Consider the following 23,689-nt stretch of genomic DNA (forward strand, 5'->3'; position numbering starts at 1 on the left):
CACTTTTTCTTATACTTTTTATTAGTCAATATAATCCCACTTTGCTCAGATTTGAAGATGCCCTATTTATTAATCACTACAGCAACCCAGTGTAGGGAGCTCAATTTATTTACTCGTGTACTGTAATTTACAGGCATCTCTTGTAATGTTTATCACTGTTATCTGAGTGCCTGAGTGCATACATAAGATATCACTGAAGGAGTGGAAACGACACCTTAATACTTTTTTTGTTTCAACTTTAGCAAAAGAAAAACAAAATAAATAAATCTAACATTTGCTGTTACTACAGGAGTTTAAAAAAAAAAAAAAAAAAGCCAAACTATTTTGGATTTTAAAAAAATCCAGAATCCAAACCCAGCCATCTTTGGAGACCGTTTTACAAACTTCTGGACCCCACAGAAATCATATCTTTGTGAAGAAAGGGAGGGAGGAGGGAAGGAATCCTTTTTCTAGCATCACAGAAGAGACTTGCATCTGGCACTAAAACAGGGTCACGGCTTTTAGTTGTTACAGAAAGCAACTTCATGCTAAAAGTTTTCATCTTTTTTTTAAATGTATTTTTATGAATAGGGAAAAAGAAACCCTGCTAACATCTACTTTTACATACCTAAAATTGCAACACCAAAGGGTGCAAGAGACACAGATACTGTGAATAAAGTAGAATATTCAAGTATATGAAGAGGGCGTCTCACAAATGGCCACAGAGAAATATATATCTATAATACTGTATCAAACAGACGGAAAGGATGTGAAACTGATGGTGACTACACAGATCTAGCCGCTTAACCAACTTCCTAATCAGACACAAGTCCATTGGGGTGGAAGTGCTCGCTTTCAAAGCTTTTTTACGTCACTTCCCCAAGCATGATTCAATGTTTTCAACTAATAGCTTTAGTTATTAGTTAAATAATTTATTGGCTTTATCAGCTATACACCGACATAATTATCCAGGTCCAAAAAAATGTTAATAACTTAATTCAACTTTTGTTCTACTCATTTATACAAAATATCACTTTTTTTTTTTTTTTATTAATTAAACTTGAATTTCTCTATATGCCCCTTCCTTCTGGTAAGCAGACTCTTAATCTAACCTGTAATAACTTACAATGGGCAGTTTCTCATTTTTTTTCCCCATCTATCAACAGAACAGTGAAATGAGCAACTTGGGATATTAACAAGGCTCTTCAGAAAGAGGTGGATGGCCTTCAGGCACATGAAAGGTAAAAATGCATTTTATTGTAGTACGGTACTCCATGCAAGACAGAGCAGAGCAACAATAATTGTCCAATGTAACATACTGCAGTTGTATACCCATATAAAGCCAGTGTCTTCCTGTTGTAAATGGAGATCAGGCCAATTTCTGCATCTATTAATATTTATCTGTTTGTTTGTTTTTTAACTGTATGGTAACTACAAGTCTTGGGATGTGACTTAGTTTTAGACATGGTAAAAATGAATGTAACACCTGCTCTGAGCCCATTCCTGCCAAGAGCTCATGCCTAAATATTATTACTTCATACAACGCAAAATGAGCAGATTCATAAGCCCTGCTTGGCGAGGGCTGCTGTGACATCTTCAGCGAGGGTAGCAAGCTGTGGTGATTCAAGCAGGTTGATGCTTCCAGAGGATGAGACATTGCTGAGTCTGCGTGGAGAAGCCACGCTGGACCTGCCTGGTGACTGAGTGATGATCTCAGCGCCGTGATCGACACGGGCTTTAGCGTGCTCTCTGAAGTTGAGTTTCTGGCTGTCAATCTGTTGCAGGAAAGCAGAGTTTAACACACAAAATGTTCAACAAATTTTCTCATCATACATCTTTGCCTCTCCTTTTTTTTTTTTTTTTTAAACAGCTCTTACAAGGACTGAAGCTTCTTTAGTTCCTAGAAGGATTGAAACTGAAGTTTTTCTCTTTTTTTTTTTTACACATATATTACATCCTCTCTTAATATTTCTGTCTCTGATGGATGCCTGAACAAGCAGGAGCACAGTTCCTAGCTGTATGAAATTAGTAGGCATTTTATTATATATATAGGTGATTTGTTTCTGAAATCTGTATTTTCAAATGCTTGTGGCAATGTCTTACGTTCAAGATGTTTTCCTCCTGTTTCACAAAGCAGTCCCAATCCTCTAGGATAGCCACACTACAAGCTTACTGTATCATGCCTATGCCACGCAATGGTTCCAAACAAGGTTGTTTTTAGATGGAAAGCCAGGGCACAAACCACAGGAGGTTCCTCTACAAGGTTCACATTAATCTTAGTTGGGGATGTGAGCCTGCTCATTCCAAATTCCACAGGGAGCAAGTGGTACGTGAACGGGTTTGATGCAGAACGAAATGATACTTCCTACTCAACTCAGAGCCATCACTGAATTCACAGCTCTATAAATTCACAGAAGAATTTGGGCTGAAGGCACACTGGTAGCATTTCCCTGAGGGCCGTCCCCTTACCTTGACGTTACCACCTCCAGGTACGTGGTGAGCATTTTCAAGTGAGCCAACTTTAGCCTGAGCTTTCTCTTTGAAATCCAGTTTCACGCTCTCAATTTTCACACGTCCACCTCCTACACAAGAAAAGGAAATAAAGAGCAGAATAGCTCAGGAGAAGGTCTGACACAATGCAGATGGGCACATTCAGATTACTTCCTTTTTAGTTGAGTTCTAATGATTTTAGAGATGCGCAGAATAACACGCTGCATGTTCAGTAAAATACAAAACCTTTAACACACATATTCAAACTGTAAGCATGTGCTACAGTCTGCTTGATTTAAGAAGACATTTAAATACTTTGCTGACTTCAGCATGCATATTGGTGTTTTATCAAACTGACTTTTTGTACAAGCAGCATCCTTCCGTACAACCTTTTACCTCATCTCTAAACAAGGTGGCTCCACACATCTATGTCTGTACACATTTAAGGAACTAAGAATAGTGTTTCTATCACCCAAGTATATTTACTTTCTCTAGAACTATAGAAGAGGATTGTATCTTCCATGACTTCCCCTTCACATACAAGTCTTTCCTTTGTCCCAGATCCCAGAAACTGTAGGAAGTTCTACCGATACCTGGCTTGTGGTGAATGTTCTTGAGCGAACCACACTTGGAAGTCACATGACTCAAGTCAATCTTCTTCGTTACAATCTGTACCTGTTAAAAGCACACACACAGAAATTACAAGAGTGAAAAGAATAAAAGAAGTAAAAAGACAAGCCTTGCAGAGGAAGAGCCCAAGCCTCCAGAAACCACTGGAAAAGGAGAGACGGTTAGTTGACCATGCCACAAATGAGGAAATGCTGGATTAATATAGCAAGCTTCCTTTCCGCCTAGGGAAAATGATAGAGCTGAATTAAGCTTTTTCTATTAGGAAAATGAAGAGGAGGATGAAGCAGATCAGTTTGTGGGTTCTTTCTGAAATGTTCCTGAGCCTCCCTAAAGGGTGGATGCTCCAAACCCCTGTTTGGTTCTGTTTTTGAACGTGCATCCTGGCAAGCAGGAATATTTCCATGACTGTTTTTTTTCTTGGCCATCTGTTTCACATTTTTTGCCATCTAAACATGATAGGCACTTTTAGCTCTGCAGCTGCGCCTCAGCTGGTGCATGGTCACCAGTGGCAGCAGCACTGCAATGCTCAGCCAGGCAGCAGCACAGGCACCCTCCATCCCTTCTGTGTTGCCATGGCTGCGCTGAGCCCAGCTCGGGAACAGCTACAGCCACAATCCTGCTTTGCCCCCAGCAGGAAGCCGCAGCCCTTGCAGACCGGGCCAAGCAATGCACACAGAAGCTCCAAGCTGACTGCAATGCCTCTATTTTTTTACGTCGCCAGCAGTGACTTAAGCCAGCAGTGGTGGCCGTAGTGAATCTGGTTACTTCCCACTGCAGAGGACCTGATGTGTGCATGCCGCAAATTCATCTGAGGACCAGTCATTTCCACCAGGTGCATCACATCCTTATGCTATTCCAGTATGTCTGCTGGACCCAACTGGTGTGTGATCAAACCCTGAGCAACCTCAGCTGTTTGTACCAGAATAACGCTGTGGCATTAGCACACGTACACCAGCTGATCACACCCTCTCTCTGAACTTTCTTTATCCTTATTTTCTTTGTATATTTTTTCTCTCTGAAGAACGTAGAGAATTGAGAAGGTTAGCAGAGGATGCCCAGCTGTGAGCTGGAGTCTCTTTCTGGAAATGATTTTCTCGGGCCACTCCCAAGAAAAGCACTAAACCATTCTGGCTCACCCTTTACTGTTAGTATCCCTGGATGTTTATAGAGATGACCTGTCTTTCTCATTTTCTTTTCCTGACCAAGTCCTGGAAATGTGTTGTGCTCCGTGAAGAACGATCAGAAGACCACCACTGCATACACAGGGCTCACACAACTACTAGACCAAACTCACGTGTGAGTTATTAGCAAGAAGGAAAAGAGTGCTCAGAAAAAGGGAGACAGAGGGAGTTGGCTGCGCAAGGTGGGTCATCGCAGTGGAGATGCCTGCTTACAGGGTGTCTGTGCTACTTACATTTCCTCCCCCTGCAGAATGTTTGATGTTATCTCTGGAACCACACCGGGACTGAATATCGCTAAAATCGATCTTCTTGTTTAAAATCCTAACCTAAAAGGAATCGAAGGTAACTTACTACATAAAATACAGACACTCCATCGGGGTGCAGGACAAGGGAGCCAGAGTAATTTTGTCTCCTGCTGTGATTCCTTCTGTACTGAAGTGTGTGTGAGAAAGTTAGTCAGACCAATCTGTACACTTAGTATGTTACAACACAAATAAACACAGTACGTTGCTCTTTTTCTACCTCATGAACTGGTGGTGAAATGCAAAGAGGGATGCTTCAATACTGGGAAATATGAGGCAGCTTTTCTCCGAAAAGCTCAAAGAACTCCTTAGTTTCTCAGATGAGAGTTCTTGGAAAGCCTGTGCTAGACTCTTTAAAGCAATGGCCAGTGTTTCTGCTGAACTGGCCACAAGGAGAAGATGGAAACCCTCTGCTCAGTTCAGCACTCCAGCCTTTCATGCAGCAATCTGTGATCCAGCCAGCTCAGACAACAGTTGAAATCCTGAGGTATTTCACCCCTCCTGCATAGCCTTAACAGGGGCTACATTCATATAACAGACTGCTAATCGCAGGGTGTCCTTTTAAAAGTGACTGACAGCTCTTGACAAATAGATTAAACTGCAGTCAGAACTCAGTGCCTCTCTATTTAGGCAGTAAAAAGGTACAGTGCAGAGGTGGCCTGTTGCTTCATCTCACAACTCCAGAAACACCAAGCAGCTGCACACCAGCTGAAGTGCTCAGTGGGAGGAAGGAAGAACCCTGTGCAGTTTGTGCTTCCTGGAGTCAGTTCCCCAAACTGTCCCAGACTTTCTGTTAAATCTGAAACAAATTACTAATCTCCTCAGTGCCTCACCTCCCTGAACTAGGAAAAGCCAATCTGACCACCTTACCAGAATATCAGATTTTGCAGCTGTTGGCCCTTGCAGCAAGAATAATGCCACACTCAGATACCAAGAAGAAATTTTGAGGGGGCACTTCGTAGCTAATGCAAAGGATTTCTTCATGGCAAGCTGTTCTGTGGGTCCTCTTCATTACACATAAAGTAATTACTGTATCAGTCAAACCACTGGAATGGTAAGTGCTTCCTTGCTTAATTTGGTAAAGATCTGTGGTTATGGCATGCTCAGCAATAAGGGTGATGGGAGCACTAGAAAACACAACTAGTGGGTCACCTTCATCCCCTTAGAAGGGCATCTTTGCTAGGCAAGCTGATAGTTCTGTCTTTCTCCTGTCTGCTTAATCCATGAAAGTAAACCAATGTACACTGAAAAATGAAAGGAAATGCCTTTGGAGTTTTAGGTTTGTACTTTATCTCAATATACTATATGTTTAAAAAATGTACCCCAGTACTATACAAGACAGGTGTCACATCAGTTACTGAAACACACATCAGATGTGCGGTCAGATCTGGTTCCCAGAGAGCTTCAGGCCAGACAGGACTGGGCAAAACAGAAAGCCTCCCTAGCACTTTCTGAGCACATCTATCTCAGCGATGGGTCAGCAGCACCTCTCAGCAATGGCCACAGGGATGCACTTGCTCTGAAAAATGCTGACTTTGGTCATGGCAAGACCTCACTGCTGTGGACGGGGGGCCTGTAGCTTAAAAGGGAAGCCAAAGCAAGGCGGTAAATGGAGAGAGTGCCTTTGACAAAGTGCCTCAAGTTTGATTTGCACCCAAATATCTGACAGGTTATGAGTGTCATGAACCGAGCTAGCAGGTATGTAAAGGAACAATCAACACAACTATCCTCTCTATGGATGAAATGTGCCTCTGTGTAGCAGGATCAACAGGAACTCTATCTATCATTTATGTCCTGTGCTGAAGGCTGAAGTGAGACGAGTGATGCAGACGTGCTGTGCAGCTCACCTGGCACAGGTGGAAAGTACACTGATCCAGGTTTTCCCTAATTACTCTTTCTCCCTTTCCCGGAATACATCAGTATCCCTGTCCATGTTTAAGTCCTCAATAACTAAGCATTCTATGAACTAACGAAGCCTTGTTTCCTGCGGATTAATGCCTTATACCATTTAATCCGTTAATTTGTATTTTTAAGCAAGGCCTACTCCCTCCTGCCAGCAATACCCACCTAGCTTTCTCCCAGGTGGGTTAGTCTACGCAAATAGGAGCCAATGTCTCTGACTGCGGAGCAGGGACTGAGTTATCACTGCTGTTTCCCCAGTAACAGTGCTGAGCCTCTGTTTAGAATCTAATCAATAACTATCATCCCATCTTGGAGGGACAGCAGGTGTTTCTAACCTCTGCTCCCCTGTCAGCACTGGTTGAAATTGGCCAACAAGTTACAAATGAATTGAGGATAGCTAAGACTGCCAGCCAGACAGCATGACTCCATGATCTTTGTTTCCTTTGGTAAATCAGACTGTAAACATCAGAGGGAAATTACCAGAGAGGGACAGGCACCATTTAGGCTACAGAGAATCTCTGGCTTTCAAACAAAAAGGATAAACAAGCAGAACTATTTGAAGCTGGAATTCAGAAGGAAATGTGTAGCTATCAAAGCAGAGAGGCTCTGAAACTGCTTCTCAAGGGAACGGAGCTACAAAAAGAAAATGGTAAACTTTTATAATGGTGCTTGAAAGGAATTAAGTGATGCATTTGCCTGTGATAGAGACAGCACAAATACCATGACTCACCAGGAAGGCCTCCATGTTCCCAAATGTGTATGGACATCTTGTGTGGGGGTGGAGGTGTGGCAGGAATGCATGTATATGAACTTTCATTCTATATTCTAACATGCGTGCACAGTAAATGAAAGATCAAGCCTGCTCATGCTCTCATTCAGGAAAGGGAACACTGTAGTAATCTGTGTTAGAAAATTGAGTGCTTTCTCTTCACACTCCCTAAACATCCCAATAGGCTAATCTCCTTACAGACTCCCTCATAACACTTGCATGGACATGCCAGTCTGAGATGTGTAAACTCAATTCTACCAAACCGATGCTGGGTTGCTAAGACATGCTGCACAGGCTCTGGAAGGTAGTATTTTGGTTTGTCATTTCTCATATCCAGGTAAAGCAAAACCACAGTGGAAAACTTAAGCCTTACAGGCAATGCCGAGTTATTCCATAAAACCACACTGCCCAACAATCAGTCTGGTTTCTGTCTGAAGTCCTGGCAGAGTGGCAGACCTTCCCCCGCTCTATCTTCTGATGACACTTCCACAGTGGTCCGGGAGCAAAGCCCAGGGCAGATAGTGCTGTCTAGCACACAGCGTAGCCTTACAGACACCAACTGCTTCTAGACAGTCCCCAGAAGGAATTGGCCACTGCGCTCCAGTGCCTTCTGTGCTGTTTGAATGTTGTCCAACAAAGTATCAAGAGATAAGAGGCATTTATGGATTGCTGTGAGGAAAACAAGTGTTGAAGGTATTTTTCACCGAATTCATTTAGATGTGGCATATATTGACCTCTACTCGTAAGGGTGAACACTTCTAGTGGCCTGGCAGGTAATTTCAACAGGAAGCAGCTGTGGTCTGGTCTGCCCTACACCAGAAAGGATGTTTCTGGGTGAAGCTGGGCGACATGAGAAGCAACAGGCTGGTAATACCTGGGCATCACCCAGTGATATATGTGTCTCCCTGTCGCTGTTCACAGAAAGTGAACTATGATTTCAAAGTATCTTTGTATAGAAGTCTCCTCTCAGGGGCCTGGAACAGGCCCTCCTCTGGCAGTACTGTACCTCTGTATTCACGGCAAGCAGAAATTTGTAGAAGTACTGAATAGAAGGCAGAGAAACGCAAGAAAGAATTTAGTTTAGCTGTGCCCCGCTGCATCCGTGACTGAAAACAGCTTCTGAAAGGGAAAGAATTAAGGTTCATTGCTGCCTACCATCATTCAGTTCAGCTTCCACAAGAACAGGAAAAGCCCCTTCCTAACAAATCAGTGTCTGGGCAGATGATCCATCAACCGCTTTTCTCCTGTGGCTCACTACAATGGTGCACACCAAAATGAGGATACTCAAAGAACAAAAACTGAGAAGCTGATGAAATTACAGGCTCTGCATGTATTTTTTCAAGAAGCTGATGATTAATGTTCTCCCTGCCATGAAATCATGGCCTTTGAGAAGTTCTGCCACAAACACTAAGCCTAAAGCATTAAAAAAAAAACTCCAACGTGGCTCCACTTGTCACTTGAATATGCTGTGAGGCTATGATATTGGTAAAAGCTCCCAGACTCCTAACAACTTACCAAAGATGACAGGTTCCTCCTACTTACCACAGCATCACAGTAATTTGACACAGACACATCCCAGGAACTAGACATTATTTCAGTGTTTGCCCTGCTGGTTAACAAAGGGACCGAATGAAACAAGAATTGGTTGGGCACAGAAGTGAGGTTAAGGTTAAAACCTGATTAGAATCAAGAAGTAGTTCTCAGTGCTTCAAAGTCTATATGCTGCCAAGGACAGATTATACTACAGATTTCATTCTCCTTTCAGAGGCTACAGGTAGAGTCAAGGAAAGGGGAAGGGCATTTCTGTGACCAATTAAAGCCCCTGAAGAGGAGGACTGTGCCTCAAAGGTTCTACATCTACAAACAGAACCTGAGATCATATTTGCACTCCTGGCATTACCAGATACACACACCAAGGGAAAAGCCAGCCTACATGCTAGTGAGATTCAAAATAAAGGACTGTACTGCACACACAGCATGGACAAAATGATGTACCATCTTCATCTTATTCTTAGCAAAGGGTGAGGAAGAAGGTATGTTAACTCCTGACCTTTGAAAACCGTGTCTTTAGTACTTGCACAGAATACTGGTGGCTGATTGATGTCTGTCTGTGAAGAACTTAGAAGCTTCGATCTACCTATTTGCAGATCACAGCATATATCTAATTAATAATTAGATCTAGCAATGTCCCTAATTGTAAAGGGAAGAAAAGCCATCATCAGCACAACACAAGGGCAAAAAATATTTTCTGAGTGCATCTTTCTCAACTACCAAAATTTAAATTGTGCCCATTGATTAATATCACATACATGTTGCTAATTGTCCCAAGCACACAGATTTGCTTTAGATGTTGTTTTCATAGTTATCACACAGAAAAAAAACAACATTTCTCTCTCATAAATTAACAACTGACACAGAAACTGGAATTTTCTCTTTAAATCTAACATCTAGCAAGGGAGGCCTCGGTCTGGTTGCATGACTGTGATGCAGGAACACTGAGATGTTTTGCATAACTGTGCTGGGAAACAAGGCAAAGGGACAGTTTTCCATGCTGAAGAGTTTACAGTCAAGGGACAAAAAGTCATCTTAACTGAGCGTTCAAGAAAGCAAGATTCGAGACAGATAAAATATAACAACTGTTCTGTAATCATACTACTCACTAAATCTGGGCAAATGATGAACCGGATGGCAAAAGAAACTGATTCAGGTTCGCCAAGTAAAAAAAATCCTGGGAGCAAAATTAATTCAGCTAAAACCCAGGATCCCATAGATTGCTGCTTCAGTACTGCCCTAACTGGAAAAAAAAAAAACAAAAAACAAAAAACAAAAAAAACCAACCCACAAACAAACCCACAGCAAAACAGATTTTTCTGAAACCAGACAGTTCAGTCCTTAATTTTTAGAAGGAACAGTTGCTAATAATTGAAGGGATGCTAATAACTTCAAAAATGAAGTAACAAGCCATCAAGCATCAAAGTTTGCAAATCAGTTCCACAGCCTTAAGGAATCATTTTTGAGTTGCAATGCCTGGGTTTTCTTTACTCCAGCATAATGGAGAAAATTACGTTGTTCAGTTCAAGTTGAAAAAAACACCCTGTGTTTATGTCTTCATGGAAGTCAATTTTCCCAAAGCTGACCAGATTTGTCCCCTAGCATCTCTTTTCCAAATCCAAAGTTTCCAGATAAAAAACAAGGTTTTTATCCTTTCCTTTTCTGTTCCTTCCCATCTAGCAAAATGAATTCTTTTTTCACTTTACCGTGCAAGAGAGAACACTATGGTATGACTAAACAGCTTGAATCCAGACTGTGTATTGCCTGAACATTTTTCCAATAAGAACCACCTTCTCCATTTTGTTGCCAAAATCTAGACAACTCAGAGCTCTGCTGAAAATGCTGGCCATGCTGAACTTGCCAATGGAATGACTCAGGCTGTTAGAGAAATCTGTGTCCTGGTACCTTCAATCTACTCCAGAAAATAGTACAAATACTCCCTTTAATCTCTCTAAAAACATTTAAGGAGCAATTCATTCTCCAACACGGCTGAGGTATTTCATTTTAATATGTCATCCTACTCCCTACAAGGTGCCTGGCTGTTAGTGTGGTTAGTGATAATTTAGACCTTATTTATTGCATTCCAGTCTGTACAACTCCGTGTGCTTTTATGGAGCTCTGCTGATTGACAACTACTCAAAGTTCTCGTTCATAGTTGCAATTTTATATATACCTCTCAAAATTAAGTTAAAAGAAATCTAAGTTGGTTCTCTCCTTGGTTGCTAGCTTGTAATGCTTTGTAAATACGCTGCCTGGTCCATAATGAAGAGTTAACTGCACTGTCGTATGCTGCTGTGTACAAACAGCACTCATAGATATAATTTCAAGATGACAGAAAGTCTGAACAGAAAAGCAAAACCAAAGTCTTGGCATGTGAAACACATTTCCAGCCCTTCCCCCAGTTCTCCCCATGCCTCCCTTGGGCTGTCTGAGAAATAACAGATGCAAATGGGTTGCTTTTGAAAGCACAGTGTTTCCTCCACAGCTGATGCAGTGCTAAAATCCATCTGAAGCCCAGCAGACATACCCATGAGCAAGTTGACTCCGAGCTTTGCCAAGAATGATAACATTTCACCATACTTTACTACAAAGAGAAAACCAGATAACCATCTCCTGGCTGCAACACCAAATGGAGAAGCCCTTATTTCTCCAGACTACAGAATAGTAATTGAACATATCTCAAGCCATCTATTCCTATTAGGAACACAATGCAGAGCGGTGTTTGCTTGTTTCTCCCACTAGAAATGTGCTCTTTGCTTTTTCTTTTTTTTTCTTTTCTGTAAGGTGGAGTAATATCTCTCCTTTCCTTTCTTTCTGTGGTTGGCAAATCAAAGCTGAATTCAAGTCAAACTGCTAGCTGATGAGCTTTTGATGAAATTCCAGGCTGAGGCACTGCATTTCTTGATTTATATAGCGTTCAAACCTCCCCTGCTACTTCAGTTCTGCACCTCAGCCTCTGGTGGTTTCACAGTGCGGCTGCTTTCTCTAGGACAGCTGTGAGCTAAGAAAAGACCTTGTGCTAGGTTAAGATATGCCTCTGGTAAAAGCATAGTCTGTCTCCAAATGACACTGCTGGGTTGCATATCTGTATTTCTTTAGTGATTTGCATGTCATGTTTATGTGCTTAACTTGCTCAGATCTATGTTGGCTTTTTGTCTGCTAGTTTTTCATGTGGTTACTGCTATCAGCGCTTTCAGTTCAGGTTATAAAAACTGAGCAGCTTTCTGTTTGTTCCATGTATCATCACTAAAAGCAGATAGTAGATAACAGCTCATTTTAGCCAGCGCACTATTTGCCACCAGACATTAAAAGAAGGGAGAAGACGGAAGGAAATTAAATTAGCTTTTATACGTTCCTCAAACAGACCCTATAAAATTCAATTGCACATACTGGCAAAGAATTAATCCTGAAACCACTTGTCTAGACTGAACGATGGCATAAGGGAGACATAAAGAAAAAAGTCATCGGCTCTCCATTTGCCCAGTTCAGTGGCCTGAGACCAGAGGGAATTAAAAAATTCTTTCATTTCTGTGACAGTGTGTGTGCAGGCAGGAGATTTCACCTGTGATCCCCCAAAATGTGAAGTACCAAAACCCGGGACATTCTTCACTATCCAGAAAAGACTGTACAACTCCACAGAACTGCTAAGCTGTCCAGGCATGGTGTTTACAATTAAATACAGTTCACTTCGTCCTTTAGTCTTGTACTGCTCTTGTGGTCCACAGAGACTAAAAGGAAGGAGGTCAGGCTAACACGGTTGTGGTTTTGAGCCCCCATGTCCAGCAGCTGAACTTGCTGCAAAGCATACGAATCCAGAAGCACTATCTGAAGATGTCCTCCAGACTCCTCTGCTGCAGCTTGACTATCTGCTATGCAGCATGTCAGATGGGCGTTGGACTTCCATGCAAAATAACTACACAGACACTTAGCAAAATCAAGGCAGGAGAACCAATGCAGAGGCATGATCTCTTGACTTTAAGTAAGCTGCTACTGTCCAAATCCCAGAAGACATTGAATATGTTGACTTACTGATGAAAACAGGATCCACGCTTAAAGGATACCTTACTGTTTAATATATGAGCCTGCTTTTTTCTCTGGAAGACCTGCAGTAAATGTAGTATAGCAATATTCCTTTTTAATTCAGTTTCTTTATTTTTTTGGATGCAGCATTAGGCAACCTAACTGTTGTGTATCTTCCACAATGTATTCCAAAACTCAGAAATTTACAGAAGTATCTGATCTGGGAATACTGTGCAACCCAGCTTTTTAGAATGTCTTATCTTCTGGACAGCTGAATGGGGGAGCGTGTTTATCACACTTGTCCTGTCCCTGCAGGTAGCTGAGAGGTGGACCTGCCCAGAAAGCACCCAGATTGCCAGTGCTGTAACTCAGAAGTCTCAGGGAAGTAAGAGAGCTGGGGACACAGGCTGTTTTTGTGGTGGGGTTGTGCCCTCAATCGATATAAAATGAACAAAAACTTTTTACAAAAAGTTTATCAACAAAATTGTTTACAGCCATAAGGGTGAGTTTTCTGCATTTTTTAGCCTAAGTTTTGATAGGTTATATTATTTTTCCTCCTTCTCATTCAGCCTCTTTGTTTCTTAATGAAATAGGATTTCTTTTAGGTTGTAAATGGGTTTAAGCCATTTAAACATTAATAAAATGGACTGCTTCGTCCTGTAAGCTAGAACAAATGTTCTTCCAAGCAGAAAGCCTGTTTTCTTGAACAGAATTTTGTGTTTTAATGCCACGCACGATACCAATTCTGCACTGCCTGAAAATGAGAGAAGGCTATTCTAGCTGTGCCCATCGCTCTGTTTGGCAGATACTCTTCAGGAGAAGGCATAAAAATCATAACATAGGAAAATTTACGGTATTCTCTGTCTCTCTTCAGTCTCCAAAAGCTCCTGCTCACCTGAAAAGTCTACGTCTTCACTGTCCTTTTCAACATTCAGTAAGTTCTGTCTCTAGTAACAAGGGATTTTGTTATCATATACATTATCAGTCTTCAGCTGATAGCAATCTTTATGATCATGTGCTTCAGGGTGTAACAACTATGCAAGGTATGAAACCTCTCATTTTTCAACTTTCAATTGCATCAAAACATCTCTGAAATCATATGCTTTCAGACAGCAAGAACAGAAAATGCTGATTTACCTTCTTATGCATTCATCTTTTCTTCATGTACATGCCTTCTCCAGTTTATGTGAGACCTGAGCCTGCTTATTCCAACCCTGAAGTAGTTGGAATGAACAGTTAAGTTGTGCTCTCCCATCATCTTCAATTTGGGGTGGATTTACCAGGTTGGAGGCTGCAATTCATTTACATCATTCAACACAGTCCTTAAGTCATGCAAAATGACACAGGGAAAGGTCATGGTGCTATGCAATCCTGCTAAAATCTATCTAGGTTGAATCTGAACTTGCCTGAATTAAAGCTAACTTCCTTAATTTTCTGGTGCTGTTGAAGACTAAGGAAGCAAAAACTGGTGAGGGTCATTCTGAAATGTATCTGTGACACAGAGTGCAAGCTCTTGTTGGGAACTTCTCCCCTGATCTCAGTGAGGTACTGCTCCAGTTTTGTGGAGATGATTTTCTGAATACAGTCCTGACCACTGCAATTTAACATCACTTAAGCAACCAACGTAGATGGCAGTGACAAAAGAAGTAGCATTTGAAAGGAAACTTAAAATGGCTCCTGCCCCATACCAACCCAAAAGGTGAGATTAAATCACATACAGATGAAAATACAGACTGAAATCCTTACCTGCCCCCCTTTAGGCTGGTATTTGATGTTATCTGTTGATCCAATTTTGGACCTGACATTCTTGAGGTCAGGTAGAGGCTGGTTAATAACTCGCAGCTGCTTTGGAGTTGCTGGAGACTTAGGAGGAGTGCGAATTATGGCAACTTTTTTCTCAGTAGGTACCAGTATGGCAGATTTGGGGGTTCCAGGAGTATGTGGGGTTCTGGAGTAGCTGGGTGTCCCTGGAGTGCCTGGTGTACGGGAAGAATAGCTTGGTGGTGTCCCTGGAGTAATGGCAGTGGAGCCAGGAGTAGTGGGAGTAGAAGTTCCACTTTTTCCTGTTCTGCTACGAATTGGTTCTGATCCTACATGCAAGAAAAAAACATAATCTCAACCTAGAAATACAAGCTCTTCTTCCTTCCGTGCTTCCCAAGACTACAACCTTGTCTGCCACACAAGACAGAGCTCTGAGATGGCTGTCAGCTGGAGCTGTAAACAGCAGACTGGTGTCTGTCTCTGCATCTCCTTTGCTAATCAACCCTGCTGGAGTTACTTTGACACGTGTGGCTGGTCTGATAAATCACCCACACAATGACTGAGCTCTCCACGTTGCAATACAGATGTGCTGCCCACAGAGCCTATGCTTCCTGCAGAGCTCATTATAAAAGGCACAATATCAACACACCAATTTCCCTCTTAGGAAAAGAACTGAAGCACCATCTGAATCCAACCTTCAGGGCTTGATCGGACAGTCTGACTCACCAGTAAGAATGCTGTCATCAGTTTCAATAGATTTGAGGTTAAACTAGGGTCGTGAAAAGTCTGTAATCTTGAAACTCTAGGCTCTGAATGCCTGGCTGCTTCTGTTCACATACGACTTGTGGTAGTCTAGCCTCTTCAACTCTATCCTAGGCAAGTACTCAGCTGATGAACAAGTAATAGCTCTGTTGTGTGGACAGGCAGATGTCCCTCATGTTCGATTGCTATTTTTCAGTAGTGAAGTGAAAAAGCAAATTGATTAAAAATCACGGTCTAGCAACATCTGCATGCAAGTTAGTAAATAAATAAATACCGTAACATTTTTTAGCAGCTTCATTCCCCTTTTAATGGCGTTACTTGTCCTTTCCATTGAGGGCAAGAATTAGTAGTGGGACTGCACTTTCTGCTGCCACCTTTACATGTAACTCTCATGGGCAAATGAACAGAAGCTGAGACATCTTCACAAGCTGCTTAAAGCAGGCTTTCCTAAGACTACCAAGGAAGAGAAAGATCAAACCAACCCCCAAAGCCCAGGAACCCCAACACTGAATGGGTACATATGTGTTTCACCTTTAAAATGATCAGAAATTACCAATCAAGTAGGCCTCCCTAGAGAAGCGAGACTCATCAAAATTGCATTAGATTCATTAAACACTCTGTTTGTTTATTTAGTGTTGATGGAGCAAATCCAATGCACTGCTGCTCCTAGTGTCCAGGAAAAACTCTTTGCAGTGTGTGACTCATCTGATAGATCAAACATACTCCACTTTCACTTCCAGTTTCCCTGAATGGTTTCTTTCTTTTCCCAACCAATCCTAACTAGATAGTCTTAATGAGATGGAAAGGAAATTCTTCTTTTTTCCAGCTCTGCAGCTTTGGTATTTTGTTTTTCATTCTTCAGCACTCCAACCACATTGGCAAATACCAGATAACCTCTTGCTCCTAGTCAGCAAAATGAGCTGCTGTGCCAGGCAGAGGTCACTCTTCATACAGAGGGCCTCTGTTTTAGGGCATCACTCAAGAATTTCAAAGGACTTCTTTTTTTTTTTTTTTAATTGAATTGAATGATCCATTTCCTTAGGCTCTCTTATAAAGGGAAGAAATTGATTTCTAAAGCCAGATGAATGCCTACCGAAAAGCAGGAAATCACATACAGTTTATGAGGCATACACTAAAAGCAAATCTAGGGAAAAGTTTTGGGAATATTTGGTACTTATTTTTTTGCCTTGGATTTTCTTTCAGACTGTGAATTGATAAAATGAGTCCTCACAAAAAGACCTTGCTATTTTACTATCCTAATTTCCCCCAGTGAGTCACTCTACTATCTAACTTCTCATCTCATTTGAGAGCTTTTGCTCCAGGACTAGAGTAGAACACAGGAAGATCACTGCTACGAAACAACAAATTAATTATCTTAACTATTAGATTCACTTTTCCAAGATTTCTTAGAATATTTTGTATTGCCTTCTTTAAGTGGCAGACACCCACGGCAGCAGGAAAGGGCTAATATGCAAAAAAGAAAAAGCAAAAACATACGGGTGGTCCGTCGTACTGAAGAAGAGAGGGATGTTGTGAGGGAGAGAGAGTTCTCCTCCCTGTCTCGATCTCCTGATACAGCTCTTCGAGGAGGAAGGATGGAGGAAGGTCTTGGTAAAGAGGAACGCTTTTCAGGACTCTTGCTTACTCCATCCTAATAGCAGCAAAATAAGAAAGGAAGGTTTAGTTTTCAAAACATCACGCTCTGGATTGTAATCTCTCTCAACCTATACACAAAGGGGAAGGCTCATCCTACAGACACAGTTTAAGGACACAGGAAGCTGTGAGGATCTAGCCACTTCCCATGCTCTGATTAGCTCCTTGGTGCTTCTTTACTGCATGAAAACACTCATAGGAGGGGGCTGCCCCTGGTGCCCAAGGTGGACAGAACTTTGTTCTTGGGGAGAGAGCTCCCTCCAAGTTCCCCAAATGTGGTAGCTTGCCAATCTCACTGTAGCTACTTCAAGATAAACCCTCCCTCTGCAGCAGACAAAGCTTTCTCTTCCGATGGATTTGAATAAGCATGTATCAGTGGCTGATTTTACTCCTACTGAAATTAAACCTGTATTTCTCAGTGACTGCAGAGGATGCTAGTGGAGTACTGGATTGTGAACTAATTCCTCTGAAGCCATCTTAGATAGCATTTTCAACAACACAAAAGCTTCTGAGCTACTTAAGACAGACGCAGATACTCCTAGATCTAAACATGGACAGGTTCCTTGTCTGGTTGTTAATGAGGAATTGGCTTGGTTGGCGTATTGCTTTAGTACAAATCAGAAGTAGAAGAACACTTCTGCTGTTCAGGTGTCAAATTTTCATGGGAATTCACCTGCAATGTAACTGCAATACAGATGCACCGCACACCACATTATTAGGTGATGTATGATTTAATGATGATTAAATGTAACGATGGTCCCAAACAGTATGAGACACACTACGCATGGTGAAAACAGCTTTTACACAGCATAACAGTCACCAACTCAGCATCAGATAGATTTGCAGTGCAAGTGAAAAGTAAATATGGGGAAGCTAGAATGAACTGCAACTTCTTCAGCATGGTCCCACGTACAAAGAATTTGGCTTCTGCCCTTGTTAAAGGTGATAAGAATGGCACCCTCCTCCATGGGGACTGAATTTGTTTTCAAAAAGTATTAACTGGTCGAAAATTCCTTTTTTAAAACTTTTCCTGCAGGATAAATGAGTACTACTGTTTTTGCCACTTACCCATGTGCAAAATGGGCATAACTTCTTAGCAGTCAAGGAAATAACATCCATACCCAACAGAAAGAAGGTATGACCTGCTAATTATTTATTTTGCTTACGTTTCCTCTGGAGACGTTGATTTGTACGTATCCACTTTGTAGCACAAATCTTGTAGGCTGGTAATCAATTCTCCTGCCACTGGATGTAATTAATTCCAGGTAAACTTCACAAATAATTACTCAGACGCAGTGGGGAGAGACTGTAATCCACATAATTTACCTACACATCTCCAAGCTCACTCTCTCTACCAACTCTGCTACCTTACCTTAGCATCTGATTTTGAGTAGGACAAGCAGTCTCTTGGGCCTGCTGAGGAGGGCCGTACATAATAACTGTCTGTATCGAGAAAAGTGGCCCTTTTAGTAGTTAATGAGCAAGCTGAGCTGGGTCTTGGAGGAAGCAATGACTTTGCTCTAGACTTTGAGGCAGGAATCTTTGACAAAGAAGCAGTCTAGTCACAAGAAAACAAAAGAAAACACAACATGAAGCTGGACAAAAGAAAAACACATGCAACATGGACCAAAATAAAATGCCAAGCAATGAATTAATTATTTTCCTGTGTCTAGTAACGGTGATTATGCAGTTCTGACAGGCAAAGTTTTAGATCTCTGTTGTTCCACTGAAACCATCTGTGTCTGGAGAGATTTACTGATTCTAGAGGGTGCCTTTTTGTGCAAATGCTATTTTTTCCATGTGTTACTAAACAAGAACTTGTACCAGACATGGCACTTAGCTGGTACAACTGCTGGCTGGCTTCATTAGAAACAAGTGCAAAACTACAGGCACACCATGATGCCCTGGCCTCTAAAAAGTAACTTGTGCATTTGTAATATAGCCCTCCAGGCTACACTCGAGTAAAACAGTGGCAATCTTGAAAACACACCAGTATTCGCAAGATGTCAGAAGGATCTAACAGCAGTGCTTCTTATGCCACTGCATACACACAAAGATCCTGAATGTAAAACTGTATTGACAATGTGGAGTTCTGGGATGATGAAAGTTTTCTGTGCTTGGAAGGCTGACAAGATGTGTCATCATGATCAGATACTGCTCTAATTCTTAATAATGCTAATATTCCATTGAAAGAACAATTAGACATCAACAGAGTAGACAGCAAATTCTCTATCGATGCTTAGGAGCATCCAGCTGCTCCACCAAAAGAAACTCCCTTGAAAGAGAATAGGGCTATTTGTCCAGGCAACACTTTGCTTTCTTCTGTAACTGATACTACAAAGAACAATTGCAAGGCTGTTATCTTGGCAATGGAGTCCTGATTCTACCTGTATTCACACAAGCGTGAAGTTACTCATCAGAGCAGTCCCCCTGGAATTTGGTAGAGAACTACACCAAGAAAAATTTGGCATTTGATTTAAGTCAGTCCTCTAGACTTAATGTTCAGAAAAAGTGCATGAATTACTCCTCAAGTTGGTTTACTTATTCTTTTTGTTTTGTTTTAGAAAATGAGATGAAAGTGGGATGAAACATCACTTAGAGTTGTTCAGGCCACTATAAAATGGCATCTAGTTTAGGCTATGTATCTAGCCTATGGAAAATGGAAGCTGGGATGCTGAATGTATGTGTATGTGCTAATAGTGCTTATGTACTAATCCACGTGATTAAGAGCTTCAGAACTGCATAATTCCAGTCCTACTACAAAGCCTTGAGGACTTCAAAGCTGTAGACATCACCATCCACATCCAGTAGCTCTATTAACCAAGATCAGAAACCAGATCAAAGGATGGGAGTGCTTTCCTTGAAAGAATGTATTACTAGCATGAACTTTGCAACGTATTTATCTATTAATATTAAAAATAATTATTTTAAACAGAATCTGAACACTATGTGTCTCTGTCACAACAAGGGCTTCTTCAGGCTTTAACTGATTTGTAACAATTCAGTTTAGAGGTACCATCCACTCAAGAAAATTTGGTCTCTTACTTATAAGAACACTAAGGTTTTTATTGATGTGAAAGCACAGCTGTCTTGGGCGGTTCCAAAAAGCAGACATGTGAGTAATGTCCACCAGATTTTCTGAATTTGGGATATAACTAAGCAGGCCCAAATGTTAATTCAGTCATTTCCAAATTTTCTCAAGTTGATGATCACGCGCAACAAGACTCCAACAAAACTGAAAAATCCTTTCAGATTTAGATTCTAGACCCCATCCTTTTCACTCATACTGAATACTGTCCTCCACAAATTTGTGCATCTAATGAGGATACTGAAGTTGGACAAGACCGAGATCTTTCAATAGAACACCTGGGGCAAACATGTGATCCTCAACTAATACATTGCTCTGGGCTTACTGCAGCCTGGATCCCCTCACTTGGCAGGCAAAGCACTTTTTAGCATCAGTAATAGTAGCCCAATCTGGTCCAGACAGATTTTGGTGAGATGCTCAAGACTGGCAGAGCAAGCAAAGAAACCAAATACTTCAGTCCCTGCCTGTGCTTTACCCAGAGAGCTATTCTCATTACTCTAGCAATACATTACCTTTAACAACTGCTATAATTCATACTGTAGGACCTGCCAGCTGTCCACAGGAAAAAGACCTATGTAACCTTGAAGTTGATGAAGACCCAGTAAATCAGGGATTGCTGAAGCAATTTATTTCAGAGGCTCTCCTAAGGCATGGTCAGTATCTCACAAACATGGGCATACAGCTCCTTCCAGCAGATGGAACTGTGAAGCCTTTCCTGAATTTCTTATGCAAAGGAGTAAGAGAAGTGCAGTTTGAAGGTGCATAACAAACTGACTGGGTTGGATGATCTAACATTACCAGTGGAGAAGAAAAGGCTGCACCTGAACGATAAAGAAGCTGAAAATCAGGAAGAAAGGACAACAACAAGAAAAGAGAGGACAAGGCGTAAAACAGAAAACATCCAGAAGAGTGAAGATAGTAATCAGAGTAGGGAAGCAACAGGGAGAGAAGGTAAGCAGGGACTAAACTTCTGATCTTTGGCACAGAGTAAAAGACAGGGATAAGAAAGGTGCCCAGAAAGCAGATCATTTCAGAGAATGGTTTTGCTGTGCTTTTCCTTAAAGCCCTCCATGAAAACAGACGAGTCTGAAAATGTGCTAGTATTGACTTCTTTTGGATAAGTGTTTATTGTCCCTCTGAGAAAAGAGAGTAACTGTTGACTAAGACTAAAAACCTTCTTACAGAACTAGTAAAGAAGTTCTAGCAGTTTCCCAGTCATAAGCTGAAATGAGTCAGGCCTCTAAAATCACATGAAATCCTAGACTGGAATTTAGTCATGGCTTCTAAATTTCACCACTCCTTCACAGCCTCAGATCAGTTATGCTGCTATCATCATTAATCGTTTCTTGCAGCTAATAAGCAACATGTAGCACTTTGAAGACAGCTTCCCAAAGAAATGACAATCTGGTTAGGTAAGCGAAACAAATCAGCCATGGAATACAGTAGGAAATAGAGGATAATCCTAAGGAACTGATGTGCTGTGAATGATGGCAAACAATGACAAAGGTTTGTGCTGCAGATGTAAGTCAGCACGTGTCAGTGTCGTGTAGAAAAGATCTGCGTAAGGGATAGTGAAGGAAGGTTGGTTTCCTGGGGATTTTAGAGTGGTGGGACAAGAGCATCGGGTCAGCATGGGAGCAGGAAGAGAGGCACTCAACAGACAACAAGTAAATGCAGAAAGCAGTACAGGCTGCAGAGCAGCTGAAGACAGGACACGTAACTGTCAGGTTAAAACACAGAAATTAGCAGTCCACAACAGTCAAGTAGGAAGCTCTTATTCATATACAAAATGCTACTGGTCCGTCATTTATACACAGGTATGACAGTCACAGAATGCACAGATAAGTTAACAGTGTATCAGAATACATCTAGTGAGTCCTGGACGAGGGTTTCTGCCTAGGCAGCAATCAAGCAAGGTGTCTGAGTTGTGTACTGTGGAAAGGTTCAAGGGACACAGGTTATCCCAGAGGATGACCTGGCTCAAAGTGCTGAACAGCATCCAATCCCTGCAGTTTGGAGCCTGTGTGCCTTTCTACGTCTGCAAACTGTCATCATCTACTCTCTGGGACGGTTATTCAGAGCTAGTTGGTACTGTTATCCAGGAAAGGTGATTTTAATTACCCTTTTAAACGAATAATGAACATGGAAAACAATTTCTAAATGGAAAAAATGAAGAACTGAATTAACACAAAATGATCTGAAATGAGCACAAAGGAGGATTATTAAGAAAGACAATAAGACGATTTTACTCACTGAGAGTTTTTCCTTTGCTTGTTTAAATACACCAGGAGCCTGGTTTGTTTCACCAACTGCTGCTGAGAGACCCAAAGAAAGACTTGATGGTTAAAAATAACAGTAATAATAAGCATTTCCACTTAGCATACTTGTTAGAACGCTCATATACCTTGGAACTACAATGCAAAGCAATTATCTTGTGAATATGTCTCAGTGAACTCATCCTAAAAATGTCTTATATTCATTGCACTTGAGTTAAAATTGTACTTTACATATGTCAAAGAAATCCAGCTTTTGTATTCATGTACCTGGAGATCTAAGAATCACAGTAAAAAGTTCCAAGGCCAACTAAAAGAGGCTCTAGTTCCGAAGGTTCGTCTCAAGATACCCCTTACCAACTGATCTTCAGAGAGCACTGAACAACTGTCCTGTAAAAATCAGGCTCCCTTAAGTAATCCACTAACAAAAATTTCAAAATAAAGGACGCTGAAATCACCCCTATTTAAAATACTAGCCAAAATTCCAGTTGGAAAGAGAGAGATTGTCTGGTGAATTACCATCCCAGCTGGATGGTCAGTGCGGTCAGCCACTATGGTCAGTGCGTCATAGCTCAACCAAGCTCTCACACTTTAGCATTCAAATTATACCTGGGACATCAAGTATTTTAATTCACTATTTCATTTCTCTGATGCAACATAACTTAAGATTTTCCTCTCTGGGTCGGATTCCATCCTTACAAAGTTGTGGAATAGGGGAGCTTTTCAGAAAGCAGGCTATTAGTTTCACCCTGATGATGCTGTTCTAGAAGTAATTCACTGCCTAAAATCTATCTAGATATCAAATCCTTTGGCATCTCTGCCACAGGGATCCTTAGAAAATGCAGAAACAAGACAGTGGGCACACATGACATCCTCTAGTAGTAATCCCAACAGGATTGGGCTGTTACAGCAGCCCTAACACATTGTACAGGACAGAGACATTCAACTTTCTCCTCTCTCTGTGCAGTTTCTAAGCATGGCGAGGGGATTTCTGGTTTCTTGCCACACATCCCACTCAGTAGCTGGGTCCTCTTAGAATAATCTCCTTCTAAACTGAACAAGTAGGAAAGAAAGCTTATGAGGAGGAAAAAAAACGTATAGCTACATACTATACTTTTGGATTTGTACCAGTGATAAGTGCAGCATAGTCCTTCAGTATCACATTTTACCCCATCTGCTATGGCTGGCTTTGGTCAGTTCTGCATCTCTTCAAAATAATCACAAATTATATCTTTCCTCCTTCCTTTGGTATTGAGACCTAATCAGCCACCACTTTGAAGTGGAAAGCATAGCTGTGCTGCTCCTGCTGACTTACCTGATAGCACCAC

At 41.4% G+C, this 23,689-nt stretch overlaps 1 protein-coding gene across 1 annotated transcript in view; it reads right to left on the bottom strand.

The window, feature by feature from the left end:
• Nucleotides 1-276: 276 nt before the first annotated feature.
• Nucleotides 277-23,689, bottom strand: part of MAP2 (microtubule associated protein 2) — a 189,122-nt gene continuing 165,709 nt past the window's right edge. Inside the window, exons 13-18 of the mRNA XM_042822366.1 lie at nucleotides 22,342-22,403; nucleotides 16,845-16,998; nucleotides 14,571-14,914; nucleotides 3,063-3,144; nucleotides 2,449-2,561; nucleotides 277-1,754 (exon numbers count right to left, since the gene is read on the bottom strand). Of these exons, the coding sequence (XP_042678300.1) occupies nucleotides 1,539-1,754; nucleotides 2,449-2,561; nucleotides 3,063-3,144; nucleotides 14,571-14,914; nucleotides 16,845-16,998; nucleotides 22,342-22,403 (971 nt within the window). The 3' untranslated portion in view covers nucleotides 277-1,538. The remainder of the gene's footprint in view (nucleotides 1,755-2,448; nucleotides 2,562-3,062; nucleotides 3,145-14,570; nucleotides 14,915-16,844; nucleotides 16,999-22,341; nucleotides 22,404-23,689) is intronic.

Source organism: Centrocercus urophasianus, unplaced genomic scaffold (assembly GCF_019232065.1).
Source record: "Centrocercus urophasianus isolate 14NV4802_14NV808 unplaced genomic scaffold, USGS_Curo_1.0 seq_20, whole genome shotgun sequence".
NCBI lineage: Eukaryota > Metazoa > Chordata > Aves > Galliformes > Phasianidae > Centrocercus > Centrocercus urophasianus.